The following is a 27,778-nucleotide window of genomic DNA, read 5'->3' on the forward strand; positions in this document are numbered from 1 at the left end:
AAAAAAAAACTGAAACGCAGGAAACGCAAAACGTAGACGCAAAAGCTCAATACAAACACACACATAGTTGCGTTGGAAACCTTTCATTGTTTCTCATTTGACCACACTACTAATATAACTTTTTTTTTTACTAATATTAACAATTTGTCACATCAACCAGTGTGAAATATTTTTGTTAAATTTGTTGTGTTTATGGACTCTCTCACCTCTACAAATCTTGTTTTCATAAAGAACAAGACATTGGGAACTTTCTTTTTTGTTAAATAATCCTTGTTCCATTTTTGGACTTTGGAATTAGCTTGTATCTTTGAAGATTTTTAACTTATTTACTTAAGTAGTTAAAAAATTTATTTTTTCTAGGTAAGAATGTAAAGGTATTTTTGTTTGCTTTCAACAAATCCAAAGTCCAAACCAAACACATACCTCAATGGTGTGTGTGTTGCTTACAAGTTGGGGTTGTTTTGCGGTCAATTGAAAAGTCCCAAACCCAATAACTCCAAAACATGAATAATATATGTAGAGTCTGTTCTTTGTAGAGTATAGACCAACTGACTAACACTGAAGTGTGTAGGTGCCTAAAAGAAGCACACGTGCCACGTACGTGTAAAGATCCTTTCCCTTTGACTAGGGATTTTTTTCAAAATAACAACATTTTGCAAACAATTTCGTTAGTTAACACAGTTTCTAAACTATTTAGGAAACTAACATCCCGAGCTTGTTGGAGTCGATTTTGCTATAGTAACTCGAGCATAACAGACTCGAGTTCCTTGATCTAGCCCCGTTGAAATCGAGCTCAGGAGACTCGAGTTTCACACAAATTCCATCTCCAACAAATTCTTCAAGTTTCACATAGAACCCATCTCCAGCAAATTCTTCAAACCCAAATAGCAAAACCTAGGTACAATTGTTCCGATCAAAACCCAAACCCTGCAAACTCAAACCTAAACCCAACAAACACGCCACCACCACCGATCGGAACTCACAAACCCAAAACCAACAATTGCGCCACAACTCATCCCGATCGGAACCCTAAACCAAAACCCAATAAATGCTATTCATACCCACGGAGAAGAAGAGGGGGCCCATACCCACATGTTCTCATCTCAGTGGCGAATTAGGTCTGTCTCTCTCTTTTTCTCCAATTCTCCTTCTTTTCTTTTCTTTTTTTTTTTTTTTTTTTTTTTTTTTTTTAATTCTAAGAGTCGCTCTGATGTCAGTGCTAAGATCGTGATTTTTGAGTTGGAGAAGAAGAAGGAAGAAGGAAGTTCTTTGGTTTTTCAGAGCAAGAACTCGAGATTTACAAACTCGATTTCCTGAGGGAAATCGAGTTTTTAAGACACGATTTGCTAGCGAAATCGAGTCTAACAAACTCGAGATGTTAGACTAAATAGTTTGGAAAGTGTGTTAATTAACGAAATTGTTTGCAAAATTGTGTTATTTTGAAAAACAACCCCTTTGTTTGTGCTCCTCTTCTAAACTCAAGATGTTACATTTCTAAATGGTTTGAAAACTGGGTTAACCAAGGAAATTATTTGCAAAATGGTGTTATTTTGGAAAGAAAAAAACCCCTTTGTCTGTTCTCGTCTAGGCCTTCCCTGTCTGTCTAGCTGTTACTCTCTTTTCTCACCATTGCTGTCTCTCTCTCTCTCTCTCTCTCTCTCTCTCACCATTTCTGTTAGCCTCACTATACATTTCCTCAACTTTCACGTATATACAAATTCAAATTCCACCTAAACTTTTCATCCAAACAAACCCCTACACTTCAATTCAGTTTCAATTTCAATAATTCAATCTCTTTCTCCTCCTTAACATTCAAAATTTCCCAAAAACCCTCTCTCTCAGAGTTAGGGTTAGGGTTTTATTCGTTTCTGTAATGACTTTCACCTCCTCCAATGGCCCACACTTTCTCTTCCTCATACACCTTCAAATTCTTCCTTATTAGCTTCCTCCTCACCATAAACCCTACCCTCTGCTTCACCAACGATGAATTCTCGATTCTAGGGTTCGATGACCATCTCCTCGATGCCTTTCACGGGGATTACACTCCACCGTCACCGCCTCCACCTCCTCCGCCGCCTCACCCTCCCTCGCTCATTTGCGAGGACGATCTTCACGGTATTGGGTCCCTTAACACCTCCTGTGTCCTCAACTCTAGCTTAATTTTCATTGATGATGTCTATATAGAAGGAAATGGAAGCTTACATATAGGTCCTGGTCTGAATTTGAGTTGTGCTGTGTTTGGTTGCTCAATTACGGTTAATATGAGTGGGGGTTTTAGTTTAGGTGGTAATTCGGTTATAATCGCCGGGTCGGTGAGGGTGTACTCGTGGAATGCGAGTTTGTTTAAGGGGTCAATGATAAATGTGAGTGCAATGGCGGGTATTCCCCCAGCACAGACTAGTGGCACGCCATCAGGGGTGCAGGGTGCTGGCGGAGGGCATGGTGGGAGGGGTGCTAGTTGCGTATTGGATAACACAAAGCTCCCTGATGATGTGTGGGGTGGTGATGCCTATTCATGGTCATCTTTGGATGCCCCCTCGAGTTATGGGAGTAAGGGCGGGACGACTGTTAAAGAAGAGAATTATGGCGGTGAAGGTGGTGGGAAGATTTGGATTGAGGTGAATACTACGATGGAGGCTAGTGGGGATCTTTTCGCGAATGGAGGCGATGGCGGTGTCAAGGGTGGAGGAGGGTCTGGTGGTAGCATTTTTGTTAAAGCTCAAAGAATGTAATTATCTTTCCCTATTGCAATTTAATTCGAAATAGAAATAATCATCAAATAATGCTTTATGCTTATGCAAATTGTTATATCTAATTGATAATGAATCGTTAAACTACCAGTTTATCATGTCTGATTTCTTTTTGTCATTCTTCTTTTTTTGGGAAAAAATTTTATTGGTCACCTTTTTATTACTTAACATGTGTCATATGTTTCCTTATATTTCCATATGATTTCTGAATGGTTCATTGCTTCTAACAGTGCATAATGTCATAATCTGCTTAATGCTAACATCTCAAGCCAAAGAAAGGCCAGTTCTAATACTACATGATTTAAGGAACAAGGTTTTTAGCTTGAGATATCAGATATTACATTCTTCACCAGATTAAATGAAAATGTTTTAATTACGATGTCATGACCTGGTAACAACTGTACCTTCTCGTAGTTGCTAATATAGCCCAAATCAACCTAGCACATGCCACAACACTCCACAATTTGAAGTCACACAAAAATCCATACAATCCGGGTCTGGGGTATTTTTTTTTTTTTTTTTTTTTGATAAGTAATAAAAATTCATTGATATCAAAAAGAGAAAGACACCCAAGTACACCGGGGGTATACAGGGGAGAACAAATAAAAAACGAACATTACAAAAATCAAGAAAATCCAAAATAGAAGAAAAATGATGGTTTCTCCACACAGAGAACCAATCAAGTAAGGTTCTAAAGAAAAGAAGCTTGAGATCAGGCATGGAACGCTCCTTGTCTTCAAAACACCTTCTATTTCTCTCCTTCCAAATACACCACATCAAACAGTGAGGAACAACCATCCAAATATCTCCATTACGATGGCAGCCAAAACGACCTTGCCAGCAAGCCAAAAGCCCAACAACAGAAAATGGCATAACCCAGCAAACTCCAAATAACCCAAAAACCATATCCCACAACTCTGAAGCAATCGGGCAATGAAGGAAAAGATGGTCAATAGTTTCACTATTACACTTGCACATATAACACCAATCCACAATGCAAACCTTTCTTTTCCTTAAGTTATCAATTGTCAGGCATTTCCCCAAGGCTGCGGTCCATACAAAGAAAGCCATTCTAGAGGGAATCTTTTGCTTCCAAATGCTTTTCCAAGGGAAAAACTGCTCACTATGGCCAACTAGAAGATGGTAATAAGCACTGACCGTGAACCCCTTACTCTTACAAGGAAGCCAACATCTCTTATCTTCCCCGTTCCCCCTTACAGGAGTGCAATAAATGGAATTGATGAAGCTTCTGAAAGCTTCCAATTCACGATTATGCACCTCCCTACAAAACTGAAAATCCCAATGGAGAACTCCATTGGTGAACCTCATTAGATTCGCCACACTTGCCTCTTTGTTACAACAAATCCTATATAAATCAGGATAGTGGTCTGCGAGAGGAGAAGATCCACACCAACGATCTAGCCAAAACTGCACTTTTGATCCATTCAATGCCTAGTTTTAGAGTTTTAATCAGTATTTTTTCCCATTAGTCAAACTTATGTCAGGACCATTGGATAGATTCCCAGTTGATCCCCACATTCTCATGTTTTGGGGGACCTTATAGCAATTGTATAGAGATGAGTTTAGGGTGAATATTCTATCTATACTACTATTTAAGGGGCTTCCCTTGCTTGGAATCCTCATTTTGTGGTTCAAAAATACCCCTGCACCCAACATTTAAACAAATTCAAAATTGGAGGATAACCCAGTAAAAATACATCTCAAACTCCCACATAAAACATGGCCTACAAAATAGGATCACTTTTTTGTTGGTTTTCAAACTCAACTCTCCCACGTAATCCTCATTTTCTTTTTTCTTTTTTATTTTCTATTTTCCATTATCAAGACTTATCTGTTTCTTTTGTCCCTTTTATTTCACTGTTTCCTAACTCTAATTGCACTTTTTTTTTTTTTTTTCAAACCTCTTCTTCTTTATTTTTGAAATTAAAAAAAAAAAAAAAAAAAAAAAAACTCCTAATATAAAACTACTACTATAACCTCTCATTCATATCCTTAAATTTAGGTACTACCATATATATATATATATATATATTTTCCCCCTGAATGTCAAGCCAGTTGCCAAAACAAAAACATAAATAAATGCCCTCTCTCCCTCCCTTTCTTTTTCACTGAGACATAAGCAGAGGTAATTTTCTTAATACTCTTCTTTTTTTAATGTTTTCTTGCTAGTATGTTTGTATGTGTGTCTTTATTTTATACAAGTTTATAATTCCAAAAAGATTTTCCTCTAACTCTCTTTAGGCGTTCAAACTTGAAACACTCTTCTATACTAGAACTCTTCTATACTAGAACTGGTGTATATTTCAATTGTTCACTTTGTATATAGAAACGCAATTTTTTATTTTATTTTATTTTATTTTATAAATTTTAAAAACTAGCCTCTAGTTATTTATAATTGGCTTAGAAACATCCTCAACTAATAATAACCCTCTGTGAAGAACAGGACTGGAAGTGGCAGGATAAGCGCCACTGGGGGTAATGGATTTGCTGGAGGTGGAGGTGGAAGAGTTTCCATCCATGTTTTCAGCAGGCATGATGATACACAAATCTTTATTTATGGTGAGACTCAGATTATTATTTCACTATATATTTTTATCTTTAAATAAATGCCTCATAAAACTTCATTTTGGGTCATTTGGTGAAAAACTTATATTTGAAACAAGCTTTTGAACTTTCCAATTTTTGTATATTATTACTGGTATATGTGCTTCGATATACTGTTTCAGCACATTATCGTTTTAAAAAATATGTTAAGTGATTCAAGAAAAGAAAAAAGAAGAAGAAGAGATTAGTGGGGGAGAGAGGAGGAGGAGGAGATGGTGTGGTATGAAGTTTTTTTTTTTTTTTTTTGGGGGGGGGGGGGTGGGGGGGGGGGGGGGGGCGTGGGTGTTGGCTTACGACTAGAAAGGTAGTCATACCTAGTGCATAAAGCTCCTACTTGTCCCACTTTTTTTTTTTATGGGAGAGGTTGAAGAAAGGTAGAGTATGCCTGAAAATTTTCTCTTCTTTAAATGAACTTCTAGGTCGTGATAAACTTATACCATCAAGTTAGTCAAAGGCAAAAGGCAACCTTAAGGCACCAAGACTTGGTATCACCCTAGGCTTGACGTGATGAAAAGACACTCACCTGAGTGATGCGAGCCGCCAAATTCTAAATCTAGTTATCATACATATAACAAACTCAAATCGCATGTTTCCTATTAGACATGATTGGAAATTTTCAAACTGGTAGGAGGCTTTATTAATTAATCTTTTAGCTTTGATAGTTGCCGTGTGTGTGTGTGTGTGTATTTTCATATATAAGCTTGTTATAAAGTTCAAACACACAGCAACTATCAAAGCTAAAAGATTATGATTGAAATTTTAGAAATAAAATCCAATTCTAAATTCGAGGGGAGAGAGACCCACTGACTTGAATCATATTTTAAAACTACTCTTTTTGCCGAATTACAAAATACCCTCTCTTTTTTTGCTGAATTTATTGAGGCTCTCGCCTCCAGCACCTTATAGGTTGTTTTAGGCACTCACCTAGGCCCTTAAGCAAGCTCTTCACTAAAGGTGCCTTGCCTTAGGGCTTCTGAGGCATTTCAGTGGCATCTCACCTGAGCGGCCGGCTCGCCTTTGACTGCAGTGCATAGCAGAAAGCTTTAACTATATATCCAAAAGGGTGGTTTGATAAATCCTGATAGTGGGCAGAGAATGCATGAATCAAGTATGCCATATGAACAAAAAAGATGGTCAGTATACATCTCAAGGAGAATTCTAAAAGAGAAATCTTTAATTCAAAATTTAAAATTTTAAAGAAAGATAACGTGCAGTTTTTTTTCAAGCCTGTACAAGAGAATACTACTTGGTGGATGGAAGGTATACATCTTTGTTTAATTGATCTTTTTTGGTTCCTAATACTAATTAGGGGTTCATTTATTGACTAATCTGACTGTTTGATCTGACAGATTAAGTGGCAAATAGGTTTAAGCCTGGAGTATTTGGTCTGTTGGTTGGTGGTTGAATTATAAATTCTTAGCTTTCTAGTGCCTCTATTTCCTAATTTTTGTTTTAATTAGAGCTGATTACTTTGTTTTCTATCAGTTTGCATGGTTTTTGCCTATGAAAAAGGGTTGACTCAAATATTATTGAGTTTGATAAAAATATTTGCAGTTAATTAGTTGCCTTTTTGTGTTCATATCCCGGCAGAGGAAAATTTTGTTTACTGTTTTATTTATCAAAAAAAAAATAGTTGCCTTTTTGCTGCAAGTTTTAGAGATATTGACCTTGCTGCCTTTTTTCCCAATAATTTAGGAGGAGCCTTGTCACCATATAGGTTGCGATACTAATGTAGGACAAACTAGGAAATATCCCGGTGTGTATTGAACCAACAAAGGCCAATGTGCCTATTGCTCAAACACTCAATTTTATTAATCAACTCATTCTATCACTTCTGAATACATTGAGCACAATATATATAAAGGACGCCTACTAGTAGTAATAGGATTCCTACTAGTATTAGGACTACTAATAAAACCTACTAATAAAACTTGGACCCAAAGAAAATAAACCTAAAATACTTAGAATATTCTAGAAGATCCTAGACTCAACTAAATTATCAAAAATACCCTTAATTTGCAGGAATTGCAGAGATTACAGCTTTGCCCCTGAATATAAAATTGACCATAACTAATAAAATAAAAACCCAAATTAAAATCTGTTTTAACCCTAAAAGACTCATACTAAGACCATTAAAATGACATGACTTTCAATTCAATTGGACTTCACATGAGGACCCAATAAAATAATTCTTGAATAGGCAAATTTGCAAAGAAATAGCATATTAATCTCCCATGACTTCATAAATAACCACAATTATGTTATCTCATGCTTGTCATTTTGTTTGCAGGGGGAAGGAGTTTAGGCTGTCCTGATAATTCAGGTGCTGCAGGGACATATTATGATGCTGTTCCCCGGAGTCTCGTTGTCAGCAATTACAATAGGTCCACAACAACTGACACACTTCTGTTAGAGTTTCCTAAACAGCCACTTTGGACAAATGTTTACATTGAAAATCATGCAAAGGCTTTGGTCCCTTTGTTCTGGAGCCGTGTTCAGGTCATTGAAGAACTAACATCTAGTGGCCCTATTTGAATGTATTCTGTGTTTAATTCCTTTATAGGTGATGATTGTTTTATGCTGAGACAAAGATGATTCTTTTACCAGACAATATCCTAACTATGCATTTACATGTCAACATCACCCATTACACAAATTACATTAATGGCTCAATTTGAGAATACTGAATGATAAACTTAGCATGGTAGCTTGAGGTGGTTGTCAAAAACTTATCATTGGATAATAAATATATTCCAGTATTAGTAACAATTTTTCTTGTTTATGCATCTTCCATATATCCAGATTATAACACTTTGTTATACTCGAATTTGAGTGCTCAAAAAAGTATGTTGCTGCACATGACTTCCTTATAGCTGGTATAGTTGTTGGGGTTGTAACATTATTGTTTTGCTTCTTCTCAAAGAAAGATGCTCATGTCAATAAGCAAATAGTTTCAGAGAACTCTTTTTAGGAGTCAGTGTGTGGAATAGAGAGAGAATTTAATTTTGATTAATGCCATAGGAACATTGTGAAAAGTTTAAAAGAGTTTCTATGCAAACTATGAAGTAGAAGTCAGTAGGCCAAAACTCCTTATTAAATATATATATATATATATATATATCTTAAGCAAACTATGTCATCCATAGTTGATAGTTTTTTGTCAATTGGTTTGTCACTGTTTGAACTAAGTAGTCATGGTCGATGGGTTTATTTTATTTAAAATTAATAATGCATTTTACAGGTTCGTGGACAAATTCATTTGTCATGTGGTGCAGTTTTGACCTTTGGGCTTGCACATTTTGCTACATCAGAGTTTGAGTTAATGGCTGAAGAGCTTTTAATGAGTGACTCTACTGTGAAGGCAAGTGAGAAGCATTTTGTTTTTTTTGCTTTTTTTTTTTTTTTTTTTTTTTGTTTTTAGATTCAAGAATTTCCTTTTAGTGATAAGATGCCCCCTTGTATTTTTTTTTTTTCAATAGGAAAAGCCCACTTTAGAATAATTATTTGACATGCTGTGGTGGTGTATTTTATCTGCCTGCTGAATGATATAACCTTCGTAAGGCATATTTATCTGAACTTCATTTTTATTACATTGCCTCTATTGCCATGAGGAATAGTTTCAATCTTTTTACATCCACCCATCTTCTTTTGTTAAATGTTTATCATGGATTATTGGTTAGATATGCTGATCTTCATGTTACATACAATTATATTTAGATATATGGAGCTCTTCGTATGTCTGTCAAAATGCATTTGATGTGGAATTCCAAAATGCTTATAGATGGTGGTAGCGATTCACTCGTGGCAACATCATTACTTGAGGCCAGCAATTTAGTAGTTCTCAAGGTACTTAATTTTCAATATTTTCCCATTACCTAACCACCCTTCATGTTGCTTTCACGTACGAGATTATGTTTCCATATTTCGTTGTCAGGAATCCTCTGTGATACATTCTAATGCAAATCTGGGAGTTCATGGACAAGGTTTTTTGAATTTGTCTGGACCAGGAAATCTGATTCAAGCACAACGGCTGATTTTATCATTATTTTATAGTGTCAAAGTAAGGTTTAGTTCCTTCATGTATTTTTTATTAACAACTTTCTTTGGAACTGTACTACAGGTTTATGAGAAAAAGTCATGGGTTAGGTTAATTTAGGAAACAATTATTGCAACAACATATAAAAAGCCAATGAGCTCTAGTTGAAATGACACCTGCTCCCTTTGTAAGAGTAAGGTGGATGGTGAGGTCATGGGTTCAAAACCCACATGCGCATGGTATTGCCTGAAAAAAGTATATATATATATATATATATATTCACATCTCCAAGTTGAGGGAATGAAAAAAGGTAGAGGAAGACCAAAAATCACATTAGTAGAAGTAATAAAAAAGTATATGTCAATTACAGGAGTAACAGAGAGTATGACTTTAGATAGAGTAGAATGAAGGAAAAGAATACATATGGCTAACCCTAACTAATTTGTCAAGAATCCATAGCGGACCCAAATTTTGGAACTAAGAATATTCACTTGTGCAAAAATTTCTGTCAATTTTAGCACAAGAACCTACTTTTTCTATTTTACATACTTTTCAAATCAGCTCACATCAGATTATCTATTTTACACTGTATTTTGTTAAAATATCAAATTTTCTTGATTTTTAAATTGGATCTCTTTCTTCAGACAACCACCACCATCCACTCTATTCTGTCATCCTCAAGATATGTAAAGAAAGAATAAACAACTAAATGTAAAATGAATAGTGTCAGTATAAATTTACATGGTTATTGTAGCAAACTTGTAAATTTGCACAATTATATACGGACTGATGTAGGTTGTTTTTAGTCAAAATTGTGTAAATTCTACACCTTTTTTCTATCATACACAAACTGATGTGAATGCTGTAAGGCTTTTTTTTATTGTTATATTTATTTTTTCTATTTGATTCTTTCTCCAATATGCTCTTATGGTGTTTCTTGTTGTGAATTCTGAATTTTTAGTATTTTGCTACTATATTCGCATGGCAATTAAATCTACTGCGTAGCTTTACCATTTGCTCATGTGGTGATCCTATCTTTATAACATGAAGGTTGGACCTGGATCTGTTTTGCGAGGTCCCCTGGAGAATGGAAGTATTAATGATTCGTAAGTGATAATTATATATTCCATAATGCTTCCATTACTTATTCAGTTTAATATTCGTTCTTTTGGATTTACCATTTTGTTTTAAAAATCATTCTTCTGGATTTGATAGGACGCCGAAGCTCTACTGTGAACTTGCAGATTGCCCCATGGAACTGCTTCATCCTCCAGAGGACTGTAATGTGAACTCTACGTTGCCCTTCACTCTTCAGGTGTTCCATTAGCCAGATTGAGCACTAAGTCTGGTCATATTAGTGAATGGCTCAAGCTATTAATTGGAGAATGGCCTTTGTATATCTCAAAATTGATTGGATTGGCTTTCTGCTGCAGATTTGTAGGGTCGAAGATATCATTGTTGAAGGCATTGTAACAGGATCTGTTGTTCATTTCCACTGGGTTAGAACTGTGGTTGTCCACTCTTCTGGAGCAATTATTGCATCTGGGCTGGGTATGACCTTTGCCTCTTTTGTTAAAAATTCACACAATAATAACCAACCAATTTATGGAGTTTTCAATTCATAAACAGAATATCTTTCTTTGGAAACATATTTTTCATTCTGCCATTTATTACATTGTTAAATTCATGTTTCATAGTTAACTGAACCACACATCTCTAAGTTGCATCCTGTTGTATGGATTCTTTTTGCTGTATTGGTTCTATGCAGGCTGCATTGGTGGAGTGGGCAAAGGAAGAATGGCTGAAATTGGTCTTGGTGGTGGCGGTGGACATGGTGGCAGAGGGGGTGATGGGTATTACAATGGCAGTTTTATTGATGGTGGCAGTGCCTATGGAGATGCTGATTTACCTTGTGAGCTTGGTAGCGGTAGTGGAAATGATAGCCTTGCTGGTGCAACTGCTGGTGGTGGTATTATCAGTAAGTCTTTGAATGTGTTTAGTTAGTATTTTTTTCCCTCAATTATGTTGTGTACTCTAGATGAGACTAAAGCAATGTGATCTTAGGTGCCATTAAAGGTACGAAGCTGAGACATTAAGCATATTATTCCCTCCATCCCAATTTTAATGTCTCGGTTTCTCTCTTTTGAGACATTTCAAAATACATATATAATTTCTTCAATTTCCTGTATTTTCCTTACTTTTTTTTTAAAGAAAACAAAATTCTTTAAAAATCGTGTTATAACTAATATAAAATAAATGGCACTTTTAGAAAGAGCACTATGTTTTTACTTCTCAAAAAAAAAAAAATAGTAGTCATGCCATTTCAAACCCATAAATATAAATATGAAGGGAAAGAGTAATATGTCTTATTCATTCTTCACTCACACATAAGGCTGCCTGAGGAGCTTGAATCCCAACGTGATCACTCGTTTAAGCCTCATTCATGAGGCATAGTTTTCATGTTGCAAACCTTTCCTTATATCCGAAACTAGCTGAAGGCTCACATGTTCTACGTTAACTGCCTGTTGAAATCAACAAAATGGAAAAGATCTACAAGCACTACCTTACCAATTATTGAAAGCCTCCCACTCCTTGTCTTGAATAGTGTGAACAGGAACAATACTTGTAGTGAAAATGTTGAAGATCAACTTGCCACTTGTGGGCTTAGTGTAAAGGAGAATGCTGTTTCTCTCAACTAAATAAGTTTCTAGTACCCAAAACACCTCATGAAGTGAAGCAGACTACAAAACATGCATGCAGGAAATGCTTTATTTTCTTAGATGAATAATAATTTTATTGACTTAAAAAGAGACACCACCCAGCACATGGGAAATGTATCAAAGGTGCAATACAATCAACAAAGATTACAGTAATAAAGAAAATCTAGCAAACTGAAGGAGTGACTACGCAAAGAAGCCATCCAATCATACGAAAGGCATAGTAAAATAAAATTCACTTCCAGCATAGATCATTCCAAGCCTTCGAATGTCCATCTATTCCATTCTCTCCAAAGAATCCACATGAGGCCTAAAGGAATAGCATTCCAAATCTCTCCATTACAGCGTCTAGCATATTGACCCTTCCAACAAGCCAGTAGCTCCACAACCCTTTGTGGCATAGCCCTTTGATCCACTGATGCTTGATTACACATACAGCACCAATCCACTAGGATCTTGCCCAAGGCAGCGGTCCAAGCTAAAAAAAGAAGAAGCTACTTTGGCAGGGACTTTAACCTTCCAAATACTCTTCCAAGGAAAAGGAAGCACATTCCCACATGTGGCACTCTATGGTAAGACTTTACTTCAAAAAACTTACTCTTAGTAGTTACCCAATAATTTGTATCCTCAACACCCCTTCGTACCTTTGTGGTATAAATCTGACAGAAAAAGATCTGCCAGGATGCCCATCTCCCAATCATGTAGAGCTCTCTATTAAAAGTAACATCCCATTGCGTCCAACCTTTCCTCCAGCTTAATAATTCCACAACAGCAACATCCTTCTTTTGAGCAAGAGTATATAAACCAGGAAATACCTCTTTAAGTGTTCACCAATCCTGCCAAAAGCAAACATTGGCACCATATTCCCCTCAAATTTGATTAAACCATAAAATTGATCCCATCCCTTCCTAATGTGCTTCGACATGAACCATGAGCAGCAACATCCTTCTTTTGAGCAAGAGTATATAAACCAGGAAATATCTCTTTAAGCGTTCACCACGCCACCAATCCTGCCAAAAGTGAAGATTGGCACCATATTCCACTCAAATTTCTTTTGGCATATTCGGTGATTCATGTTAGTATAGAGAGTTTTTTTTTTTTGAAAGAAAGAAAAAAGGACTATATACGTATGCACACTGTATTTTAAGTGGCAGAGGGATTCTATGTGGTTGATGCTTTAGTAGGAGAACTAATGGACAATACATGTTTCTGAGTTTTTTTTTTAGCTGGTATCCACATTCTGATACTAAATAAACAGTCCTGTTATCAAATTTTCCAGTACCTACTAAGACCAATGATCTTTTATTTTTTACTTTTTATTTTTCCCTGATCTTGATTGTCTTGGCCAAGTTATATTATGTTTTTTATGATTTTTTTCTCTGATGGATACTCATAATTTTATAAATTTGGTCTTGTAAACAGTCATGGGTTCAATAGAGCACTCATTGTCAAGTTTGTCTCTCGATGGTTCACTTAGAGCTGATGGAGAAACCTTTGGAGAAGATGGTAGGACTATGTCAAGCATAGGACCTGGGGGTGGATCAGGTGGAACTATTCTTTTGTTTGTTCGTTCATTGGCACTTGGTGGTGGTTCTTTTATCTCAACTGGCGGAGGACATGGTAGTAAGAGTGGTGGTGGCGGTGGCGGTGGTGGACGAATTCACTTCCATTGGTCAGATATTCCAGTCGGGGATGCATATCTACCCATAGCAAGTGTGAAGGGGAGCATTTATACCGGGTTTGTACATCTTTGTCAGTACCATACAATATACCTATGATGATCAGGTTGTCCAAATTTATTGTCATCTTGGTCTAAATTAGTCTCTTACATAGTGTTAATGTCTTCTGTGATAGCTCTGTTACTTCCTGATGTTTCCAATGGAGCCGACCAGGGAATCCCCCTCACCCACTTAAAATGTATCAGAAAAAAATTTGCTTCTCCACGTAAAAGTACTTAACATAAATTTCGTTCAGAGGGGGTGGTCAAAACATTGAGTGATTAGGTTACAACTTATGGAAGAGAAGGCCAATCATTTCTTGGTTTCCCATAACTAAATCTGAATGCTTTGTCGACATTGTGATGATCTGGTTTTCTCTTCAGTATTACCACCATTTTGGTCTTTGTGAAATCAAGCAGGCTTTGAGACCCTTTTTTTCCCCTTTCTCCCTAATTGCAGGGGAGGAGTTGGTAGAGGTCAGGGCCGTGCTGGGGAAAACGGTACAGTCACTGGGAAGACCTGCCCAAAAGGGCTTTATGGTACCTTTTGTGAGGTAGATTTTTCATCAACATATCATTTGATTTCTGGACTTCTTTTAAGGTCTATGTGGTATTAGTAATGTATAATGTTTAACATGGAGTTAAAATGCGTTTATAATTGATGTTTAGTGTAGTTGGCATAGCTTCAAAACTGTAGTTGACTTCCTAGTTTAGTTGGTTTGAATTATTTACTGCATATACTTTTCAAATTGTAGCTAGATCCTTAAGTATCAGTTTGTTGGTGAGATAGTTCACTTCACCAGTTCACCTTCATGATAATTTTATGAAGTTGCTTATTTTTTATTTATTTATATGTGCTTGTGTTTACTGTATGAATAATTGTGCTTCAGGAATGCCCTGTTGGCACGTTTAAGAATGTCAGCGGGTCTGATAGAGCCTTTTGTCATGATTGCCCATCACATGAGCTTCCACATCGTGGCATATATATTACTGTTCGAGGTACCTCTAATAATTAACTGCTACTCACTTCTGGGCAACAGGACATTACATTGCTGCAAGCTTTATTTTGAACTTTTTCTTTTTCCAAATATTTCTTTTCCGAGATTTGGAGACTCATTGAGTGGTGATAAAAGTGGGTTTTCCTTTCTTCTTCTCCTTTATTTATATATTTAATTTAAATTCTACCATGGATGGTCAAAGTCTTGTCAGACAATAATAAACCATAAAGACCTCTCCTCTCTCTGAGTTACTTAGTTCTTAAATCTCATTCCAATCCCTTTAACAGGTGGTGTTACTAAGACTCCTTGTCCATACAAGTGCATCTCTGACAGATATCACATGCCGCATTGTTATACCGCACTTGAAGAGTTGGTGTACACTTTTGGTGGTCCATGGTTATTCGGCCTTATTCTCTTGGGTATCCTCATCCTGTTAGCTCTAGTGCTTAGTGTTGCTCGGATGAAATTTGTTGGTGGGGATGAATTACCAGCCCTTGTTCCTGCTCGACCTGGCTCTCGAATTGACAATTCCTTCCCTTTCCTAGAGTCATTAAATGAGGTCCATCTCCAATTTCTTCCTTTTGCTATTCATGCTTTCTCATCTGACATATTGATAGTAATGCACCAACTTAAAAGGCCTGCTTTGGTTTGCTACTTATTGTTCTGAAGTTGATCATTTGGATTTCAGGTTTTGGAAACAAATAGAACAGAGGAATCACAAGGTCATGTGCACAGAATGTATTTCATGGGGCCAAATACTTTCAAGGAACCTTGGCATCTACCTCACTTTCCTCCTGAACAAGTAAAAGAGATTGTGTAAGTTCTTTATCTCACTCTGGTGTATGAATTGATGGTTAGATGTCTGCTGCACTAATAATGCTGTCTAATATTTTGTTATAATAATAAAGCTATTTATTTCATTGTCATGGCAGTTATGAGGATGCGTTCAATAGATTTGTGGATGAGATCAATGGCTTAGCTGCTTATCAGTGGTGGGAAGGATCAGTTTACAGCATTCTCTCTCTTCTTGCATATCCACTTGCATGGTCATGGCTACAGCAGTGTCGAAAGAAGAAATTACAGCGTCTGCGTGAATTTGTTCGATCAGAATATGATCATGCCTGCCTACGATCTTGCCGTTCACGTGCTCTCTATGAAGGGCTTAAGGTTAATATCTTTACAAAATATATTCCCAAATTTTCTTCCCTATCTTTAAAATTATGGGTTTCTTTGGAGTTAGTGGGTTTGAGGATGTTAATAACATAGATCTAGAGGCTCTATAACTTATGCAATCTATTGTCTTGTAACGTGCAACATTATTCCCAGTCTTCAGGTTTTTAAAACCTTGTGGGGAAAACATGTGTTGGGTTTGTTAACTAAACCCTAACACATAAAATATTATTTATATATAAAGGATTACAGTGATATTACTGTTTTCCCCTAGCTTATACCCATAATACTCCCCCTCAAGCTGGAGAGTATATATCATACAATCCTATCTTGTTACATAATAAACTCAAATGAGCCTTACATAAAGCTTTGATAAACATATCGGCAATTTGGACTCTTGTAGAAACATATGGAGTAACAATTACACCATCTTCTACTTTCTACTTTTTGTCGGGTAATATGACAATCTACTTCTATATGTTTGGTTCACTCATGGAACACATGATTGGAGGCAATGTGAATTGCTGCTTGATTATCACAATGCATAGTCATAGGCACCTTCACAACAGATTTTAATTCGTCAAGTAAATGCTTAATTCACATAAGCTCACATGATGTGTGTGTCATGGCTATATACTCAATCTCTATGCTAGATTTGGCTGCAACAATTTGTTTATTACTTTTCTAGGTAATCAAGCTTCCTCCCAGAAAAGTGCAATACCCAGTAGTGGATTTTCTATCTGAGTGATCCTGCTCAATCAGCGTCAGTAAAGGATTCTAGCCGTAGGTGACCATTAGCTTTATTCAAAAGATCACCACCTAGATGTGCTTTAAGATACCTTAGAATTCAAATAACTGCCTCCCAATGTGGAAGGCGAGGATCTTTACTAACTGCAAATGATATATCTAGGCGAGTAATTGTTAGATAATTTAGTTTATCAACTAGACGATAATATCCATTAGGATTAGATAACAGCTCCCTCTGATGTTCATACTATTTGACATTAGGATCCACATGAGTCTCCATCAGATTAAATCCTAACAAGCCAGCTTCTTCCAAAATATCCAACACATACTTTCTTTGTGATAAACTGATGCCTTCTTTAGATCGTGCTATGTCAATACCCAAGAAATAACGAATTTTTCCAGATCCTTAGTTCGAAAGGAATTTTGAAGGTATCTCTTCAAATCATCAATACCCTTGTCATCACTAGTGATTATAATATCAACCTACACTATCAACAAAATCTTTCCTCTTGCAGAGGTATGAGAAAACACAGAGTGATCAGATTGGCAATGTCACAATCCAAACTTTAACACTACTTCATTGAATTTACCAGCTCTAGGAGATTGTTTAAGACCAAAGATGGCCTTATGCAACTTACACACTTTTCTAGACTCCCCCTAAGCAACAAACTCAAGTGGTTGCTCCATATACACCTCTTCCTTCAAATCTCCATTCAAGAAGGCATTTTTAACGTCTAATTGAAGTAGTGGCCAGCCCAAATTAGCAACTAAGGAGATAAAAATCCTAGCAGAAGAAATTTTAGCAACAATAGAGAATGTCTTTGAATAGTTGACTTTGTATGTCTGGTTATACCCTTTGGCATCCAAGCGAGTCTTCAAACACTCAATAGAACCATCAGGCAAGTATTTTACAATATACACCCAACGACAACTAACAATAGTTTTTAAGTTTTTCCTAGAGGACTAGTAACTAAATCCCAAGAAGCATTTTGAGACAAGGCAGACATTTTTGCTTCCATTGCAGACTTCCAACCAGGGATGGACATAACCTCACGGACAACTTAGGAACAACAATAGAATTCAAGGACGTGGTAAAAGCAGGGAGAGATGAAGACAATTGGCCTAAGAGACAAATTGAAAGATAGGATGCGAGGTACAAGTACGTTTACCTATGCGTAGAGCAATAGGAAGAGAGTTAGGGTTAGGAGGCGGATCACTAAGTAGGGAAGAAGTCTCAGTTGGAGGTTTTTGCCGACGATGGTACACCTAGAGTGATTTATGAGGAAAAGATTTGGTAGGAGACACAGGTGGTAAGCGAGGAAGACAAGTAAGAGAACTTTCATTACCAACCGAATGAGAGAAATAGGATTGAGACTCATTAAAGGTGACATCAACACTAATGAAATGATGACGAAGAGTTGATGAGTAATGTTGGCATCCCTTCTAAGCAGGAGAGTACCCCAAGAAAAACACATTTAATTGAACGAGGATCATGTTTGTCACTCCCTGACCTAAGATATGAACATAGCACACAACCAAAGATCTTAGGAGGTAGATGAAATAAAGGTGCATTAGGGGAGAGTACAATATAAGGGATCTGACCACCAAATAGTAGATGGCATGTGATAAATCAGGTGACAGGCAGTTAATCAATGGCCTAGTTGTTAGATTTGTGCCAGCGGACTCTCTTCTATTGGTCTCGGTGTTGGGGTCTTTCAGATTGTTCTACTATTATTGATTTTCTTTTGTCTTTTAGAATAGGATTTTGATTCCTTTATTTCTTTTTGTTGCTATGTTGTTCTTTGTTCACTACCGTGAACTTTGTGTATCTTTTATTCTTTTCTATTAATAATATTACTTTCTTACCAATCAAAAAAAAAAAAAAAAAAAAAAAAAGATTTGAGAACACACCTATGAAACAATAGGACACGGGTGACCTCTAACCTCTAACAAATGATGCATTTTGCGTTTAGCAACGCCATTTTTTTGTGGAGTATGGGGGCATGAAGATTGGTGAATTATGTCATGATCATCAAAAAATTGAGACAAAGATGTATGAAAATGTTCACGGATCAAAAAATACAAAGTGAAGCATTAAATTGAGTCTTTATTTCCATAAATAAAGTTTTTGAAAAATTGAGCATAATTCAGACAAACCTTTCTTTCATAAGATAAAGATAGGTGACCCTAGAATAATCAACAACAAAAATGACAAAATATCTAAATCCCAATAATGAAGGAGTGTTTAAAGGACCCCAAATATCAAAATGAACTAAATGAAAAGTACTATTGACACGACTCTCATGCCTAGAGACAAAAGGCACCCTAGGTGTCTACCCAATAGACATGCTTCACATTGTAAGGACTCAATTTGATGACATGATGGGACTAACAACTTCAAATTCTAGAGAGATGGATGACCAAGGTGACAATGATGCTGAAAAGGTGAGATAGACAAGTGAGAAGCTACTTAACTGGAAGAACCACGCTGATTTAGGTAATAGAGTCCACCAGCTTCATGCCCTCCACCAAGAATCTTCCTTGCCTTGAGATCCTGAAAGCTACAATGAGTGGATAAAAAAATGCCTAGGAAATTCAAAAGTTTAGTAAGCTTACTAATCGACATAATATTAAAAGGAAAATCAAGAATATATAACAGAAGAGAGACAAAGATTAGGACTGAGATTGGCAGTGCCCAAGCCTAAAACTATAGTGGTTAAGCTATCTGACAAAGTAACATTGGAAAAATTGCTAGAGTGCTCAAGGTCAGAGAGTAAACTTGAGGTACCTGTCATATGATTAGTAGCACTTGAGTCAATGACCCAAGGGTCCTGAGTGTCAAGATAAGCAATGGAAGTACCTTGTTGAGCCAAAGTAGTTGTTGAGCCTGGCCCAATAGAATTAGAATGCATAGACAGGAGGCAATTGTACTCTTCCTCTAGGATAGATGTCGGTGGAAGTGATTGTGAAGTCAGTTCTTCAGCCTGAAAACTAGCTTGGTGAGCCGAGGGTTTACTATACAACTCTAAACATAAGTCTACCATATGATTCTTACCATGACAATAAGTGCCCTTACGAAGGTCACGTCTTCTTCCATGACCCCCTTGTTCATGACCTCCATGGCCTCGATCACCATGACCACCTCTATTAATCCCCATAGAAGTGGCAAAAGCAAATATATCACTAGAAGGTAATGTATCAGTGCTAGAGAAAGGGAATGTAGTAGTACTAGAGTAAGATGATGTGGTCTGTCTAAGTCTACCAAAAACTTCACTCAAGGTCAAGGAAGGGAGGTCCTTACTAGCCAAAATTTTTGATTTCACTAGATCCAAAATTTTAGGTAAGCTAGAGAGGAAGCGAGCAACATGCATATAATCTCGTTGTTTTTTCATAGTTTTAACATTAGAGGAGATGGGTTGATAAATATTAAGTTCTTGACATATACCCTTAAACTTGTTATAATAGTCTTCCAAAGACGAATCACTAAGAGTCATGGAGAGATAAGCTTGATGAAGATCATAAATTCGCTTCAAACTGTTAGCACCAGAGTATAGTTCCTTGGCCTGTTCTCAAAGAAGTTTAGCAGTTGGTAAGAAAACAAAACTTCAACTGATCTTAAACTCATGTTATTCCACAAGCAACTCCTAATCTTTGCATCTTCGGCTCTCCAATCAGCATATTTAGAGTTCGTAGATGCGGGGGGTCCACTAATCATGTAATCAAACTTCTTTCTTCCAAGAAGAAACACTTCAACTGTCTGGGTCCACTGAGCTAATTACTTCCATTAAGACAAATGAAAGTAATAGATAACATGTTTGGAGGCAATAAATAATTATTGGGTTGAATACTAACTTTGGTCTCCATAGCCGCCATCTGATCAACACACCCACAATAAATAAACCAGTGGATCGAAACCAACTAACTACAACTAGACAAATTCAACACCACAAAGTCCAATAATCAGCAAGTCCTAAGGCCATTCACTACAGCCACTCCAACAGGACCAATAAATATCTCCTCAGCAACACAAACAACATCAAACCAGCAACACAAATAACATCAAACCACCAGCACCAGGTAATATGTCCAATGACCAAACCACAAAAAGAAGAAACAGTAAAGATCACCCGAACAGAAAATCAAAACATAGCTGACTGAAAAACAACAATAATCTGAACCATAGAAAACAAGATTGATACCCAAGGCTGGAGATCCGGTGGCAGCACTAAGATCGGATCTATGGCTGGTGGCGAAAAAGTGTGCAGGTGGGTTGCTAGAGGAAGGCGACAAGAACCAGGATGGCATGACGGTCAGATGGCAGAACAGTGTTGCGTGAACCACAAAGTAGTGGATGGAGCTAGTCGATGCCTCCAACCATTGTATTTGGGTTCGTCAGTGGGAAGAGGTTGGATTGTGGTTGTTGGCAGTGGAAAGTGGATGGTTTGTGGTTGTTGGCTGCAGAAAGGTGGTGGGTTGTGGTTCTGTGTGGCTAATGACAGATAGGTGCTTGCTCTGATATCATGTTGTGGGGAAAATGTGTGTTGGGTTTGTTAACTAAAGCCTAACACAAAAAATATTATTTATGTATAAAGGAGTACAATGATATTACTGTTTTGCCAGTAGCTTATACACAAAACATACCTTATAATTATGAGATCATTTTGTTGGCATTTTAAACTTTCAAAAGTCAATATAAGGCTTATGTATCTTCTTTAAATTCCGTCTTCCTTATTTATTGGTAGATCAATGACTTCTTTGAGAAACTATCAATAGGATTTACATTGTCGAACATAATTATCTATCACCCAAACCTTCATCTGGTAGTGCATGAGGCAGCAGTTTAGAACTCTTCCTGTTTCATGAGGTAGAACAAAGATTTCTGCCATGGCCCATGGCAGATTGCATGTGTTTATGGATTGAACGAGATTCAAGCTGGGGAAATGGTTGAATTTGCCAGCGGTGTGAAAGGAATAGCCTGTCTTTATAATACATGATGAATTCTAACAAGCTCAACAACTTATAAATGTGTTATATCTCTAATTGACTACAATGTAAATCCTTATTGTTCTGATGTGCTTTTGCTAACATCATCTGTTTGCACAAGCATTTTATTGGATTATAATGGATTCAACAATTGCCATGTTAATGGTTATCCTCTTATGTTTCAGGTGTCTGCAACTACTGATCTGATGCTTGCTTATGTGGACTTTTTCCTTGGAGGGGATGAAAAGAGAGCTGATCTTCCTCCTCGTCTTCATCAGAGATTTCCAATGTCTCTAGTTTTTGGAGGAGAGGGAAGTTACATGGCTCCTTTTTCTCTACACAGTGATAATATTCTTACTAGCCTCATGAGTCAGGTTTGGTATCTATAAATGTATAACGTTTTAAGCTTCTCCTTTATGTGTGTTCTTGCACCGCATGTATCATGTATTAGTATACCTAATGGAATGAATCTGCTGATTTTCAATTTTAACCCCCCTTTCAGTCTATTCCACCTACCATATGGTATCGACTTGTGGCGGGTCTAAATGCTCAACTACGCTTAGTTCGCCGTGGACACCTAAAACTATCTTTAGGTCATGTTATAAGCTGGCTTGAAACCCATGCAAACCCTACTTTAAGTACATATGGTGTACGTGTTGATCTAGCTTGGTTTCAGCCTACAGCTTCTGGATATTGCCACTTCGGACTACTGGTATGTGCTATTGAAAATGAAAGTGCCCAGCCATCAATTGAAAGTCAAGAAACATCATTGCCACCTGAGCAACAGTCATGGTAACAATTTTCTTGTGATTCTCTTAGTTGCTGGTCATATAAAGTCATGCTCAATTTTCTTTCCTTTATAATTTGCAGTTTGCACAGAAGTGACAGGGTGGAGCGACTGGACCATTCCAGAGTCAGTGAGCATTCAATGACATGCAAGAGGACTTTTGGAGGGATTTTACATGCCAAGAGCTTACGGATGCTTAAAGAGAGGAAGGCTATATGTTATCCTTTCTTTTTCATAGTTCATAATACAAAGCCTGTTGGTCATCAGGTGGTTAAATTGCTTGTAGTCTAGTGTCATTGAATCTACAAAAGACATCCTTATTATAAAATCTGGTTGTATCATTTGGTTTCTGTTCTAACTCTTTATCACCCATTTTTGCAGGATCTTGTTGGTTTGGTCATCTCCATACTACTGTTAGGAGATTTTAGCTTAGTCCTGCTTACTTTGCTACAAATGTATTCTATTTCTCTGTTGGACTTCCTTTTAGTTCTGTTTGTCCTTCCTCTTGGTGTTTTATTTCCGTTCCCAGCTGGAATCAGTGCTTTGTTTAGTCACGGACCTAGGCGGTCGGCAGGTCTTGCCCGTGTATATGCTCTGTGGAATATCACATCCTTGATCAATGTTGTGAGTTGTCTCACCCCCTATGTCTTCAATATTCGAGAAAAAAATACTTCTTATTTTGTTGAGAATGAATGCTTGAAAGTAAACACAATGATGGGAAGGTTGTTCCAGAAATGTGCCAGTCAATTAAAAAAATTTATTTAAAATTCCAGAAATATATATTTTTTTTCCAATTCTTAATTGCTCACCATGCTTGTGACATGATCATTAAAAGAAATTGTTTCAAACTAGCGTTAATTTAGGAAAGATGGTTTGTAAAATCGTATGAGATTACTTGTATTGGTCAAACTTGTGTTTTGACTGCTGTGGAAGTTTTATTTTTTATGATTTTTTTTTTTTTAAATATTATTTGTTTTTTTATGTATGACATTGGGGCTGCTTATAACTCACCCACATTTCACTAAGGTACAAATTTCCAAAAAGAAATTGGATAACTAACTAATGACTTTGCATTCACCAGTGTTGTAAACAACTGAACTGCTTATGTCTCGGTTTCTATAAATACCAAATGCAGCCTAGGATGATTCTGATTGCTTTTGGCTATTTAGTATCCTTCCATAAAGAGACATGTACATGTTGCCTGCTTGATTCTAATAGTCTCAGAACACACTTTCTCCTGTAACAGGTAGTTGCCTTCATGTGTGGATTACTTCATTATACTACCCATTCAAGTAAAAAGCATCTCAACTTTCAGTCCTGGAATTTTAGCGTGTAAGTAGCTTGTACTAGCTGACATGACACTAATTGAATTTGATTCTTACTAGTTATAGTGAATGCAGCAATGACTCAAATAATCATAATCTGGAATGTTTTTCATCTGTTTGTGGTTTGATGGGAAATGCAGGGATGAAAGTGAATGGTGGATGCTTCCTTGTGGTTTATTGCTGTGTAAAATTATCCAAGCAAGACTCATTGATTGCCATGTAGCTAACCAGGAAATTCAAGACTTCTCATTGTATAGCGGTGACCCTGAAGTGTTCTGGCAGTCATGAGGCATTCTGTGTACAGCCTAAGTTAGATAGGTGCCTTTTTTTTTGGCCCTGATTATTTTTTTCTAATACATATTTTGAGATAGCAGCAAAGGTCGCACATAGGATATAATTTAATTTTTGAGAGGACAAGTGGTGCATTGGGGGGAGACGGGAGAGGAGAAGAGGGGGGGGGGGGGGGAGGGGTGGTTGGTGGAGGGGAGAAAGAGAGACATCAACAGTTGCCCTTGTTAACAAGTTGGGAAAGTTTTCTACCATATATTTCTTGGTAACCTGTTCTATCTCTTTGGCCCGAATTGGATTACCTGTTCAATCCCAATTATCATGCTTAATTTAATTTCTTGAAAGATTCCATGGTTTTTTTTTTTTTTTTTTCCTTGTTCTAATTCTATTCTATTTTTGGTAGTCTGCTTGGTGCCTTAATGGCTTTTAACGGTTAGGGATAATAATACTTTCTGAGGCGAACCTTGGTTGTCTCTTCACTGCCTCTTAAATTTGATTATGATAATGGTTACCTCTTCACTGCCTCTCTAAATTAGTTTACGATATTTGCCTGCCTATGTGTGTGGGATTTAAATATTTTGACTGCATAAGGGACTTTGTATTTAGACCTCATTTGGTTGGAGGATGGAAAAAGAATGGAAAAGTGAGATGATAGAAAAAGTGGGAACATAAAAGAGATTTTAGTTTTTATCATTTGTGTTTGGTTAGGGGTGGAAAAGTGTGGAATGGAAAATATTTTTGTTTGGTTAAGAAGAAAAATGAGAGGATAAAAAGTGTGATTTGTATAAATTTACTTTTATGTCCATGTTACATAATATTAATTTTTTTATAGGAGTTTTTTATTTTTATTTTTTTATATATATATATAAGAAATAAGTTGACATATTATAAAATTGGCATAAGACAATTATTATTATTATTATTATAAATTCCCGGTAGACAGCATAATTGAGATATCAATGGGCAATAGGTAGATTGAGAAAAAAACAAAACAAAGAAACAAATTTGTTGGTATTTGCTGCCGTTACGTTAATATTGGACAAGGAAAAGTAGAAAAGAAGAAAGTTTGAACTTTGAATAGGACTTGGACAAAGGAAAAGTAGAAAAGAAGAAAGTTTGAACTTTGAATAGGACTTGGATAAGAAAAAATAGAAAGGAAGAAAGTTTGAAGAGTAACGTTGGTGACACACAAAGTGGCATAATTTGTGCTGTAATTTATCCACGTGACGAGTTGTGAGTGGTAGAAGGGTGTTAACACCATCACCCCTCTACCACTAACATCTTGTTACGTGGGCAAGTTGTGCTATTTTATGTGATACCAGCATTTCTCAAGTTTGAATTGGACTTCGGCAAGGAAAAAAATCTGTAAAAATGAATGGCATAAAAGATTTGTAAATTTTTAGTTTTTAAAAATAATTATTAATTAGACAGAATTTGAGTACTTGAAATCTTTTTTTTTTTTTTTTTAAATTTTTTTACACCAAATAAACATGCATTAATAAAAGGAAAGAGTACAAAAGCCACTTGGCTCACAAAGGGATGGGGTTTAGCCTACATAGGTGGACTGGAAAATAGGTAGTGATGTAGGCTAAATCTATCACACGAGAGAGAACTAGTCTAGGGACACAAAAGGAAAGAGCGTTCAGCCCCTGTTGTAACTGGTTCAGGTCTGTAATGAAGGTATGCTCCTGCCACATTGGACTCTTTGACCCATTGCAGATCTGTTCTAGCCTTCTGCTGTTGCTGAGGATAATAAGTTTGTTGAAACCAAGCTCCTTCGCCTTGATAATTGCCTCACCCACTGCTTCCTGTAGCACTAGATAAGGGGGCTTCCTTCCTTTGCTGACTCCACCTGTAAAAAGAACTCTACCCTCCATGCTCTTTGCTTCATACGCATACCCACTCCTCCTGGATCTTCTGTTTTTGTGAGCTGCTACTTTGATGATTATTTGCCACTCATGATTTGGATTCCTCTGTCGAGTTTGTTGATTGGGCTTGCGAACTTGAATTTGGCTGTCCTTAAAAGGCATCCTGGTACCTGCCATACAGCTCTAGCAAAAGGGCAGTTTAGAAACAAATGGTTAATGGTTTCATCACTATCATCACACGAGAGGCATGTGGTGGGAGCTGCAATTACCCTACTAGTTAAGATTGAAAAAACAGGAAGACTGTCATGAAGAAGTTTCCAGATAAAATTAAGGATTTTCATGGGCAATTTTACTTTCCAAACTAACTTCCAGACATATAGGGGGATAGCAAAAGGCCTCTCATTTAGAGTTATAGAGGTTTGGTCATTTTGATGAATCATTTGGTAAGCTTTCTTGACCCTGTAGTCCCCAGAGGGGGAATGTCTCCATAGCAGTTCATCCTTGTTACCATCAGTTCTATGTAGGGGGAGATGAAGAATTTCCATACACGGGATATTGGTAGAATTTTCTAACCAAATCATATCTCCAAGTTTTTGAGTTTGGTTCAATTAGATCAGCCATAGTGCCATCTAGAAGATTATTCTCAGCTAAGGCTTGTTCTGAACAATGGTACCAATCTAGGTGGGTGAGAGGTATATGATGACCATTACTTATTAGCCAACGACCCTGGTGTAAGGCAGAGTGGTGAGGGGTAGCAATGTTCTTCCAAGTCCAAGAATGGTGGGGTTTGGGAATGTAGCTCTGTAGGTTTGAGTTGGGGAAGTATTTAGCTTTGAAGGTCTTGGCCATCAGGGAATTGGGGTATCTTTGAACTCTCCAATACTGCTTAGAGAGCATGGCTTGATTCACTAGGTTGAATTTTTTGAGGCCTAATCCTCCCCTGTACTTTGGTTGACAGAGTGTGTCCCAATTCAATAAGTGTAACTTCCTTACACCAGGCTCATGACCCCATCAAAATGCTCTGGTGATAGCATTTAGTTTGTTGCATACAGCCTCAGGAATTCTAAAACAAGAAAATGAATACAGAGGCATGGATTGCAGAACAGAGGAGATCAAGGTACTTATGCCAGCTTGGGACAGCAGTTTGGCCTTCCAACCTTGAAGCTTTGCTTGAACCCTATCTATAAGGTCCTGGAAATCAGATACTCTTTTTCCTCTAAGCTTAAACTTGATCCCTAAGTACTTACTAGGTTCCTGAACTAGGTTTACCTGAAGTGTTGAGGCAAGGGATTCCTGTATATTAGGAGAAATATTGGGAGAGCAGTACAATTCAGACTTGTTGAAGTTTATAGATTGCCCTAATAAGGAGCAGTACCACAAGATTGTGGTTTTGAGGGCATTAAGGGAGCTTTTATCATTTTGGAAGAAAAAGAAGGAATCATCTGCAAAAAGAATGTGAGTGAATGAAATTCCATTCCTTCCTATCTTAACACCTACCTTTAATTTTCTTTTGGTTCTCATCTTTGGTTAGAGCTATAGAAAGGATATTGGCACAAAATAAGAAGAGGTAAGGGGAGATAGGTTCACCCTGTCTTAGACAACTAGAAGGGTGGAAAGGTTTTGTGGGGCTACCATTTAGTGGTGATATGACATGATTATAACTTTTTATTTTTGAACTATGACAAGAACCGAAAGAATTCTAGTTTATACAGTATCCTTAAAATATCATCTTATGAACATATTAAAAACTCTAAATAAATAAAAAAT

At 37.0% G+C, this 27,778-nt stretch overlaps 1 protein-coding gene across 1 annotated transcript; it reads left to right on the forward strand.

Moving 5' to 3' along the window:
* Nucleotides 1-1,620: 1,620 nt before the first annotated feature.
* Nucleotides 1,621-24,424, forward strand: LOC126713674 (uncharacterized). Its single transcript, XM_050413504.1, has 22 exons — nt 1,621-2,728; nt 5,215-5,330; nt 7,666-7,874; nt 8,617-8,736; nt 9,093-9,221; nt 9,310-9,435; nt 10,462-10,517; nt 10,627-10,726; nt 10,845-10,962; nt 11,180-11,389; nt 13,551-13,866; nt 14,306-14,399; nt 14,736-14,844; nt 15,131-15,402; nt 15,532-15,659; nt 15,776-16,010; nt 21,929-22,117; nt 22,246-22,535; nt 22,614-22,797; nt 22,912-23,154; nt 23,777-23,862; nt 23,996-24,424. Exons 1-22 carry the CDS (start codon nt 1,893-1,895, stop codon nt 24,141-24,143), a joined length of 4,314 nt encoding a protein of 1,437 aa, XP_050269461.1. The 5' UTR covers nt 1,621-1,892; the 3' UTR covers nt 24,144-24,424.
* Nucleotides 24,425-27,778: the final 3,354 nt, after the last annotated feature.

This window comes from Quercus robur, chromosome 2 (genome assembly GCF_932294415.1).
Source record: "Quercus robur chromosome 2, dhQueRobu3.1, whole genome shotgun sequence".
NCBI classification, from domain to species: Eukaryota; Viridiplantae; Streptophyta; class Magnoliopsida; order Fagales; family Fagaceae; genus Quercus; species Quercus robur.

Bases quoted from the DNA above. Each gene is read 5' to 3' on its own strand.
- LOC126713674 (XM_050413504.1), top strand. From the start codon at position 1,893: ATGGCCCACACTTTCTCTTCCTCATACACCTTCAAATTCTTCCTTATT. The intron at 15,660-15,775 runs GTAAGTTCTTTA...TTGTCATGGCAG, and splicing joins GAACAAGTAAAAGAGATTGT to TTATGAGGATGCGTTCAATA. The intron at 23,863-23,995 runs GTAAGTAGCTTG...TGGGAAATGCAG, and splicing joins CAGTCCTGGAATTTTAGCGT to GGATGAAAGTGAATGGTGGA.